Source organism: Octopus bimaculoides, chromosome 22 (genome assembly GCF_001194135.2).
Source record: "Octopus bimaculoides isolate UCB-OBI-ISO-001 chromosome 22, ASM119413v2, whole genome shotgun sequence".
Taxonomy (NCBI): Eukaryota; Metazoa; Mollusca; class Cephalopoda; order Octopoda; family Octopodidae; genus Octopus; species Octopus bimaculoides.
In genome coordinates this window covers 27944044-27956236 of record NC_069002.1, presented here as the reverse complement: position 1 = coordinate 27956236, position 12193 = coordinate 27944044, and the positions used below count along the sequence as shown (strand labels likewise).

The following is a 12193-nucleotide window of genomic DNA, read 5'->3' as shown; positions in this document are numbered from 1 at the left end:
TTAGAAAGCAAACTTCTGAACCACACTGCCAAGTCTGCACATTTTTTCAATATTTTAAATAAAAGAGAATATAATTCTACCATATTTGCCAAAGTCTTTGTAGGTTGTTGGTTCAAGATCATGGCTTCTGTTGTAAAATGGCCTTCAAGAGCTTCCTTCAGTTGATCGACCGTGCAGTTGATAGATTTGTCTTCGGCCATATACCAGTTGTCTGGATACCAACCAATGATGAACCAAACATACTTCTTGCCATACAGTTTTTCTTTGTAAGCCTGTAAATAAAAAAAAAAAAACAGCAATAAAAAGAAAAAAAATTCTATGAATTTCTCTCCTCTAAATGTGGAGCAGCCATGTAGTGCCTCGACAACAATCTTTATGAATATCAAGAGAAGGATGAAGCTTGATAGTTTAAAAGTGATGATATGATTCTCAAAGATGAATTATTTACAACTTAAAAAAGTTTATAGCAGAAACTCCAGCAAATAAGATCTGAAGAAGGAATTGTAATTCTGAAATATCATCGGACTATATAGATAACCAAGTTACAACAGGTATATAGTCCATTTTTTGTTCTATAGTGCATTGTTATACCATTCTAAACTTTTTATTCTTTAAAAAGTTACATTATTCCAAGGTTTAAAATATTAACAAGACACCTGGACATGATGGAATGTGAAAGACTATCAAATCTTATATTTAGTCTGCTAACAAACATGTGAAATAAAAATACAGATTTAACCCTTTAGTATTTAAACCGGCTATATCCGGCCAAAATATTTAATCTGTTTTATGTTCAAACTGACCAGATCCAGGCTCTCACACCTACCCTACAATGTTATTCTACATTAAGTAATTACACCATCAAGATCTTGAAGATGAGATAATGCATGATTAATTCAAATCAATGTGAATCAAGAAGCATTATGTCTGATAGAATAATCTGAACACTAAAGGGTTAAGGGTACAAACATTTTTGTGAAATTTCAAATAAAATAAAAAGAAATTAGGAAAAAATTGCAAATAATTTTTTTTTTAAATGTAAGAATAATTTACATTAAGTTAAACGTTGTAATTTTTCCTTTGTAATAACAAAATTAATCTTTCACTGGAATAATGAAGAAATATAAAGTCAGAGGATTTAACCATTTCTTTAAAAATAAAAATAGCCAGTGAAGACAGTAAAAATTCTCTTCAAAACAGCACATGGCAGGGTTTTTTTGTTTTTTTCTATCCAAATGAAAGATCAATTTAGAAAACTAACTATTATACAAAATCTAGAAATTTAACAGAGTCAAAGGAAATCCTTCCTGACAAATTTGAATTTTAGCATCCAGTCTTGTTTATGAAGAGGTGGAGTAAGAAAATTAGTTGAGAAAACAATATTGATGAAGAAAATAACAAGATTTGTCAATTTCCTTCGAAAAATAAATGTTCAACAACAACAACGACCTGTTCTACTGCACCAAACCCTTCTTTCGTACAACTGCCTCCACCCCAAACTTGATGGGCCATTCAAATAAACACACCAGATTGTTCATTTTCAAAATCAAATAAAATTATGTGAAAGGGGTGGAGAAGTAAACACATCACCACCACCACCACCCCAGTGCTCAACTGGTACTTATTTTATTGACCCCGAAAGGATGGAAGGCGAAGCTGACTATTGCAGAATTTGAACTCAGAACGTAAAGAGAGATGAAATGCCACTAAGCCTTTTGTCCAGCGTGCTAACATTTATGCCAGCTCACCACCTTAATAATAATAATAATAATGATAATAATAATAATAATAACAATAATAATAATAATAAAGGCACAAGACCTGAAATTTTGGAATTTCCCCGAGAATGTCATCACACTTTTCCTCCAATAACCCTCTATAGAACGCTAGAGTGGAGCTACTACCGATCACATTGCCCGCCTGGCAGAGGGCCGTGAGTTCTTGACAGCACTCGAGGTGCCAAGTGCCCTTTCTCGGTCTACGCTTGATCCAAGATTGCAGGTCAGTCAAAGAGACAAGCTGTGGAAAGGTGAGTCTGACAAACTAATAATAATAATAATAATAATAAAACGGTGGTGATAAATCTGAGATGCATATAGTTATTGTTATACAGTATCTTAATAAATAACAAAAGAAAATATGCAAAAGCAAGAAACAGACTCCTCTGGCATAACAATGTCCAAACTAATCTCACATATAAGGATCATAGTTTTATAACATTGACCCTTCACAGAACCTAACATACACAAGACATATACACATACATCAACATCTTTATATGAGCCACCTCGGATATTGTCAAGGAAGAAAAATCTATCACCAGATGAGACTGAGATTCTCACAGTCACTAATATCTTGGGATTGTTGATGAGGACGTGTAAGTATATAAAGCAACTAGATAAAGATTCAGGTTTTACATTTGTTTTCCCATGTTAGCATGAGTTAGGTGAATATATAATTGAATCACTGAGGGTGAATCCTTAAGGAAAAATTATTAGTTTAAATTATATATAATCTTTACGTACTTGACAGAAGACCCTTCTGGCCATATCTTCATAAAAAACTCCAACGATGATACGAGCATCCTGCCTCTGTAATAGAGAAAAACGGAATAATTAGAACTATGTACACATAGGTGTATGAGTGGTTGTTATCAATTACTTAAAATTAATTGAAACAAGCAGAAGTATGATAAGAAAAGGGTTGATGTGATCTAAATTAAAGCTCTCCATCAAAATTTCTTGTTAATTTATGTTTCAAACATTAGCTTAATCATGACAAAGTTATTTTACCAAATTCTTTCTTATTTTCAAAATCAATGCAAACGAAGGAAGAATATTTCAGTAGAAACATTGTAACAAATGGATTAAAGCAAATGTCTTTTATAGACAGATATTTATAAATAACACCTTCTTAACAGTGAAATAGAAAAGATATCTTTTTTAACCCAATATGAATAACAGACACATAAATAGTTAAATAACTTGTCTAAGGGCAAGCGGGGATTCTGGTAACAGGATTAGATATAACATTTGGATGATGCTGTGGTGTCGCTACTAATGGTGACTTCACAAATGACAGCAACAGAGTTTGCCACAATCAAAACTATCAGCAATGGTTTAACATTCGTTGCTTTATGTTTGAAATAGTTGCTACTTTTTAGTCACATCACACATCACACTTCATAAACTAGTCTCAACTCCTCTCGGTTGTGACCATCCTGTGAGTTTCTGCTCTAGGAAAGTTTCTTAACAAGGTTATTTATGGAAAACTGACCGTTGCCCATACCAGCCAGCACTATTCCACAGTAAACAATGCAATGTTGAGCAAGAGGTTCCCAAGGAGATTCTTCTAAGTTACACATTAACAAGGTCATCTTCAGAGTGACTTTGTATCTTCTCTTTAATCCACCACATGACCAAGAGCTAACTACTAATTCACCAAAGAAAATCTGTTTAGGAGTCTGGGGTCAGGCATACACATTACATGTCCAGTCTACTGCAGCTGGAACTTACTTAGCTTGTTGTTGGCACTCCGTCGCTTACGACGTCGAGGGTTCCAGTTGATCCGATCAACGGAACAGCCTGCTCGTGAAATTAACATGCAAGTGGCTGAGCACTCCACAGACACGTGTACCCTTAACGTAGTTCTCGGGGATATTCAGCGTGACACAGAGTGTGACAAGGCTGACCCCTTTGAATTACAGGTACAACAGAAACAGGAAGAAAGAGTGAGAGAAAGTTGTGGTGAAAGAGTACAGCAGGGTTCGCCACCATCCCCTGCCAGAGCCTCGTGGAGCTTTAGGTGTTTTCGCTCAATAAACACTCACAACGCCCGGTCTGAGAATCGAAACCATGATCCTCTGACCACGAGTCCGCTGCCCTAACCACTGGGCCATTGCGCCTCCTAAACTTACTTAGCAAAGCATACATATTTGACATATTAGCTCTCCCAAGCATAGGAGGATTAGGAATTTTACCTGGCCTTCTGCTGTTGTGAATTTTTGGCTAAGCTTTTTGGTTTTGTATGTCTCTAGTAACCTGTCCAGGTTTCTCATCCATAAATGAATCTAGTAACTACAACAGCTTTGTATATATTGAGTTTTGTCTTCATAGTCAAGCCAGGTCTTTCCCAGAACATTAGGATGAAAACATCCTAAGGCAGAGATAAGGCTTTTGCTATCCTTGTGTTCACTTCACCATCAATCTGAACATTTTTTAAACACTCATCCCTCATAAGACAATATTTCAATTGCACTCTCAGATTCATGTATGAAATGTTAATTGCCCTGCGCTCCCGTATTAAGCTATCAATAGTTAACTTTTGATATTAAAAAAATCATCAACGTCGTCATCGTCATCACCATCATTACCTTTAAATTTTTAACGGCATTCGTTGGATCAGTCAAGAAACTTTGACGTACAGCAATGTCGATATTGGCTTCCTTGACTTTTCTCTCTAAATCGTCGATTGTCTGAAATGACAAATATTGTCAATGTTTACAGTTTATGTATATATATATAAAGAATGAACAAGCAAAACATGTATCACTTTAAAGCATGTAATTTATAATACAAACATAATTGCAGAGTAGTTAAAGTAAACAAGGGATTAAGAAATCAGGCATAAAGTCTCTTACAGCTGTTTCTACAACAGCTGTGCATAAAATGCATAGATCATTAAGCAAAAATTCCTCATCCACCTTATTCTCCCGACCTTGTTCCTTCAGACTACCATTTGTTTCATAGTTTACAGAATCATTTGGGGGACATAACTTTCGCAAGCCAGGAAGAGGTCGAAACTGACATTTCAGAGTTCTTCGCTTTGAAGCCAAAGGAGTTTTACATTGATGGGATTAAAAAGCTTGTAAATAGATGGAAGGAAGTCATAGATAATCAGGGAAAGTACATTGATGATTAAATTTCAATTATATATAACATTTGATCACTTGTTTTCTTTATTCAAAATTCAGACAGAACTTATGGGATGACCTAATATGTATGTGTATGCATGTACAGATCACTAGCCACTACACACATTGTTTTTCTCCTTGTTTCTTTCTGTGTTCCTTTCTGTGGAAGAGCGTAGGCTTGAAACGTTAAAGATTTTTTCAATTCCCGAGTGTTATACTAATACATCAGTTTGTTTTCTACACCACCTGTCTTCGTCTTTTGTTTTTTTGTGAATTCTCCCTACATATATATATATATATATATATATACATATATATGTACATATATATATATATATATATATATATATATATATATATATATATATATATATATATATGTATGTATATACATATATACACACACACACACACACACACACATTATTTCATGGTTGATGTCTGAATTTTTAAAAACTTTATTTTTGCGAATCTTTGTTAAATATCAAAGCTGCTCACATTATCCTGTTTATTCAAAGCAATCCCTTTCAGCCTAAATTGTAATAAAAAAACTCACAAAGCTCCTGACTTATGAAAACACTTGAGCATGTATTCTCAGTACAATGAAGGTCACCACACTATCCCACCCAGTTTACTGTCCTATTGCTTAAACAGTTACTATTCTTATTGCCTTATATATCCCAGAAGTGATTGAAACAGTTGACGACTACTTCCTCTTTCATTTAGACTTTGTTTCACACATCAGTGATCATCAATGCAGTTTCCTCAGAACCAGATTGAACAGAGACTTATTCTCATTATATAACATGCAAATAGACATTCACTTTTTAGAAGCTCAGCTCTTGACAATAATAATCATGTTAACACGGACACCTTCAAACTAAATGTGTGTATGTGGATTCATGTACTATACGGTTTGTATACTCTTTTTACTCTTTTACTTGTTTCAGTCATTTTACTGTGGCCATGCTGGAGCACCGCCTTTAGTCGAGCAAATCGACCCCAGGACTTATTCTTTGTAAGCCTAGTACTTATTCTATCGGTTTCTTTTGCTGAACCGCTAAGTTACGGGGGACGTAAACACACCAGCATCGGTTGTCAAGCGATGTTGGGGGGACAAACACAGACACACAAATACATACACACACATACATATATACATATATACGACGGGCTTCTTTCAGTTTCCGTCTACCAAATCCACTCACAAGGCTTTGGTCAGCCCGAGGCTATAGTAGAAGACACTTTCCCAAGCTGCCACGTAGTTGGATTGAACCTGGAACCATGTGGTTGGTAAACAAGCTACTTACCACACAGCCACTCCTGCGCCTATCTGTATCCTTTTTTACCTTCTCACTCTATCTTAAGTCATCAGGTTGAGTAATGTGGTGGAGTGAGGAGGTTTATTATTCCCAACAACAAACAACAGAAAACATGAATGGAATGTCAACACCGCCGCCACCACCACCACCCCACTCCACCACACTAACTCAGGGTTATTTTTTGAGACATATTTAGTGAAAAAAAGTTCATCTTACAAAGTATCAAATATGGTAACATGTTAGCAACCACACAACCACCCAGAGGGTCATAGTGATATGTTTGCCAGAAATACCTGCCCCTTCAGTGAGTCATCTCATTATTTCTTATCTATGAGACTTTGGGAGCTGTCACTTGCTTAGGGATGTGATTGTGTGCACTAGAACATTTTTTTTTATGTATTTTATAAATAAAAAAATTTTTTTTTTTTTGATTTCCACATTTATATCATGCAGAGTTTCACTGTGTAATGAGATAAAAACAGAAGACTGAGAAAACAGAAATTAGCTAAAACAGAATGTACCAAATGATATGCCAGTTGGACATCCTCCTCCTCCTCATCATCATCATCATTTAACGACCATTTTCCATGCTGGCATGGGTTGGACAGTTTAACAAAAGCTGGCAAGACAGAGAGCTGCATCAATTGTCTGATTTAGCCAGGTTTCTACAGCTGAATGGCCTTCCTAATGCCAACGACTTTACAGAGTGTACTTGGTGCTTTTATGTGGCACCAGCCTTTTACATGGCACCAGCATGATGGCAAAAACCACCATGATCCTTGCCTCACATATGATAGAGTGGAAAAATAATATGGTACTCATATCAAAATTAAGTTTTTTTTTGCTAATGGTGGAGCTCAAAGCAGATAAAGCTATGAATAATTGCATGAAAATATTGGGTTAAAAAAATCTTTTGGCTAGATAAAATCAAAGGCTACCCGTGGGGCATGAACCCTCATTTTCTGTAAACATGACAGCTGGTCTACCATTAGACCAGATTAATCCTTCAAAATTTATTGTTACCAGTTTATACAAAGTTTATTATGTTGTTTACATAAGAATTTACAAACCTTGAGAGAATTTGAATTTTTTTTTTTAAACTCAACTTACAATGAAAGCAAACAAACTTTGCTTTAGAAGCGTTGAGATGTATTGAAAGGTACAGAAATAATTTATTTTCAAACGCAGGATGATGCTAATACAAAAGCATGAACAGGATAAACTATCCACATATTGCAGACAAAAATCATTACCAGCCAGCCATGAGACTTGAACTCACATCCCTGTGATTACGCATCAAGTACTTTACCTGTAAGCTAAACTGCCCAGTAACAAATTTATAAATCCTAAAATTGCAGAGCAATTTGTTACTTGGTAGTTTAGCTTAAAGGTAAAGCACTTGACACGTAATCATAGGGATGTGAGTCCGAGTCACATGGCTGGCCGGTAACGATTTTTTTCTGCAATATATGGATAATTTATCCTGTTAATGCTATTGTATTAGCATTATCATGTGTTTGAGAATAAATTATTTCTTTATCTTTTTTTTTTCTTTATTAATGGCATGCCTCAAAGCAAATAAAGCAATATATAAATAGCATGGAAATGTTGGGTTGAAAAAAACCCTTTCATGGAAAAAGTTGAGGGCTGCTCATGTGAACTTGAGATAAGATGGAAAATGAGACTCGGGAGCCAATGTTTCGAAATACATGCAACTTTATTGTTTTGTAAGGAAAGGAAATTATAAATTATAACTTACAGAAGTAAATACTTCAAGAGACACTTGGATGGTAGCAATTCGTTTCCATTTATAGCGCTGGAATAACTTTACTCGTGTTGGATTATGCAGCGTAGCTGAAGGATGAGTCCGAAAAAATGTTGGAAATCGATCTCGATTGGACAAAGCTGGAGAACTGGCACCATAAGCAAGCTGCAAATATTGAAAGAAGTAAGAAGCAATGAAAGCAACAAACAAACAGGTGTGTGTGTTTGTGTATGTATGTGTGTATATATGAGTGTGAGAGAGAAAGACAGACAGAGAACATAGTTTCCAACTGTTACACATGAATTCAGAAAAAGCTAGGTATGGAAGTTTCTAGAAATGTAACAAATTATCGTGTAGCAATAATAATGATTTAGAGGTTTTCAACCATTTTTTTCATTTGTCGACCCCTTTGGTTACTATTTTATTCAGGTGGACTCCCAAAGCCATTTGATGTTTAAAAACTAGTTTTATAGAAATTTCTTTCAAAATTCCTATTTTGTTTTTCACATGTTCACTCATGTAGGTTGAACTACATAAAATGGTGGAGAAAGGAACTTAGCTGTTTCTTGTAATGCATACACCTAAAGCAAGATTTTTTTAGGGGCCCTTGATTAACTATTTTGTTACATGGGCCCTCCAAAAACCTGAAGAAAATTCTAACTGGGCCCCACCTGCAAGGTCATGCGTTGTTTATCTTGATGTGAGATCACCATGTTGCGCACATATGGTTGTGATGCATGTGCCTGGTGTACCCTAATCAGACGGGTAGTCATGCTGAGTATATTGGGCTTCATATATTTGTACCCCAGTGTCACTTTGATGCCATGCATTGTTCTTTCGTTCTCCAATAATAATAATAAATGCCTTGGTGTAGTACCAGGCAGTGGCTCTCGTGGCTTCTGATCTTAACTGATTGGAAGTGTTATCATGTACATTGTTTTGTCTTGGTATAAAAGATGGACTACAGCAAATATTCTGCTCAGTACCATGGATTTGTTTGTCAGTTGTTTGACCTTAACCAGTTGAGCATGTCCCTTAGTGGCTGACGATATGTGCATCTCTGATCACAAACAGAAGTAGTGGGGGAACATTATAGCCATGCGTTGAGAGGAATTCTCTTGGTTTAGATAATTCAACTTCGGAAACATGGGTGTTTCATTCAACATCCTTAAACAACCCTTATTCAGGGACCTTTTGAGTGGGATGGGCTACTCGACCTGAAGAAAATTCTAACTGGACCCCACCTGCAAGGTCATGCACTGTTTATCTTGATATGAGATCACCATGTCATGCACATATGATTGTGATGCATGTGCCTGGGGTACTCTTATCAAACAGGTAGTCATTATGGGTATACTGGGCTTTGTATATTTTACCCCAGTGTCACTTTGATGGCATGCACTGTGCTCTCACTCAATAATAACAATAATAATAATTCTTTTTACGATAAGCACAAGGCTTGAAATTTTGATGGGAAGGGACTAGTGAATTTCATCAACCCCAGTGCTCGACAGGTACTTATTTTATTAACCCCAAAAGGATTAAAGGCAAAATTGACCTTTATGGTGTTCATATCAATTAACAGGTAGTTCTTTTTTTTTTCTTTTTTTGTTTTGTTTTTCATAATAATTACAAGTATGTTTCATTATTTCAGTTGTAAATATATATATGTCACTGACTGGCTCTCGTGCCAGTGGCATGTAAAAGTACCCACTACACTCTCGGAGTGGTTGGCATTAGGAAGGGCATCCAGCTGTAGAAACTCTGCCAGATCAGATTGGAGCCTGGTGCAGCCATCTGGTTCACCAGTCCTCAGTCAAATCGTCCAACCCATGCGAGCATGGAAAGTGGACGTTAAACGATGATGATGATGATGATGATGATGGTGTTACATAAAGTGGTAGCAAGGTTAAAACTTACAACAACAAGGTTCCACATTTTGGCCGCTTCTGCTACAAATGTTGAAACAATGCTACAGCCAGTTAAAACAAGGATTTTGGTTGGTGGATTGTAGAGCAACTCATAGAGAACTTTAGTTCCAAGACCAGGCATACACTAAAAAAAAAACCAAACAAAATTTATTGTAAATTCAATAGAAAAGAAGTGCAACAATATTCCTGGAGTCTGCTGCAACCAAGCATTCATCTTGTCAATAATTACCGTATTTGATGGCATATAAGACGCACCTTTTTTATCCAAAAATGGTTTTAAAAATCCCCCTGCATCCAATGCAATCAATGTAGGCTCAAAACTCACTCAAAACAGTATGTACGTCTACAAAACATGTGCCGCCATCTATTGGTGAACAATTGCCTACGGTATGTTTATATCGAATATGGTTGCAGTAAATTGCTTATAATTACTAGTAATAACAAAGTTATACAGGTAAGTGGAGGAATTAAAATATTATTTTAGTGGTAGTTTATCTTACAAAAGTATAGCCTAGGCTAGGGTGCATCCTATGCACTTGTGTGTCTTATAGGCCATCAAATACAGTAAAATATTCTTTAAGTCTTTTACCAGTTTTCATCATAAGATCGTGGCCATGCTGGGATATTGCCTTGAAGGGTTTTTGTTTTAGTTTTCATATCAACTCTGGTACTTATATATGTACATGCTTAAAAGCCACACTCCATGCAGACTGTTAAGCTAGCTCCTGTGGAGGGCTAATTGGGCCTCTGGCCCAAAACTAAAGAAAGCAATGATAATAAAGCATTTATTGGTACCCTACCAATATGGTATTGCTTTAAATTCAGTTTAAATGAAAAACTTGGAAGTTCACAAATTTGGGGGGTTCTTTTAAAATTTGAATTTTTAACTGTTAGCTTATAAGAAATCCTCATCAAGATCTGATCATAATGCTGGATACTCAAGAAGTAAATTAAGGGCAGATTTTCAATCCTGGGATCATCCTGATTCCAAAAAGGTATAATATGTCTATGTAGAGCAAATGTAGACTGAGATACAGGGGTCCCAAACAGACGAATGGACAGACAGAATTTCACATTTATTATAGATTTTTTTTTTTTTAATCAGGTCCTTATTTTAGTGATTAATATTTATCTCATTGTTAAGTTGTGGATGAAAAATGCAAAGACATATGAAGAGGCTGGCAGATGGACAGGCATACAAAGTGACAGACAGACACACAAAACAGAACACACTGGTAGCCACACACACAAACACACAAACACACATACATACATACACACAAGCACACACACACACAAAATAAGCTTTCATACACGCACACACACAAAACAGGCTTTCACAGATACACACACACACAAATAGGCTTTTACCGACACACATACACACACACAGAAAACAGGCTTTTACACAGATACACACATACACAAAGATGCTTTTACAAACACACATATATACACACACACATACAGACACCCACACACACACAAAATAAGCTTTCTCACAGACAAACATAACTATACAAAATAGTTTTTTATACACAAACATACATAAAACAGGCTTTCATACACACACATATACAAAATATGCTTTCAGAGACACACACACACACACACACACATGCAAACATGCACAACAGGCTTTCTCACAAATTCCACGGACCAATCTCATTCATAAGATACTGGCCAGCAGTGGTTGGCCTGAGGCTATAATGGAAGACACTTACCCAAAATGTCATGCAGTGAGACCGAACCCAAGACAAGGTGATTGAAAAACGAACTGTTTAACCACACTGCCATGGCTATGTCTATCTGGTTTGTAAGAGGAAGATTTCACAATTGCAAATGTCTAAGAACTGAAACAGGATTGCTAAGTCTTGAAACTCAAGCTTCATGCTGGGGATCAGTGGCCTCAGAGGTCACTCAGCCAATTTGACCCAAGTAGAAATCCCTGTCTCACTTCAAATGTGATTCTTTTAGCTTTTTTTCTTTGACCATTTAATTCTTTTTTTTTTTCATTCATTTATATATGGCTGTGTGGCAAGAAGCTTGCTTCCCAACCACATGGTTCTGGGTTCAGTATCACTGTGTGACACCTTGAACAAGTGTCTTCTACTATAGCCTCGAGCCAACCAAAGCCTTGTGAATGGATTTATTAGATGGAAACTGAAAGAAGCCCGTCATATATATAAATATATATATATGTATATATAATATAGATGTATGTATATATATACATATATATAATATACACACACACATATAT

General features: G+C 36.0%; 1 protein-coding gene across 1 annotated transcript in view; it reads right to left on the bottom strand.

The window, feature by feature from the left end:
• LOC106872098 (gamma-aminobutyric acid type B receptor subunit 1) overlaps positions 1-12193 on the bottom strand; it is a 56613-nt gene that overhangs the window by 32282 nt on the left and 12138 nt on the right. Inside the window, exons 2-6 of the mRNA XM_014918957.2 lie at positions 9920-10054; positions 7994-8164; positions 4373-4474; positions 2526-2591; positions 81-272 (exon numbers count right to left, since the gene is read on the bottom strand). Of these exons, the coding sequence (XP_014774443.2) occupies positions 81-272; positions 2526-2591; positions 4373-4474; positions 7994-8164; positions 9920-10054 (666 nt within the window). The remainder of the gene's footprint in view (positions 1-80; positions 273-2525; positions 2592-4372; positions 4475-7993; positions 8165-9919; positions 10055-12193) is intronic.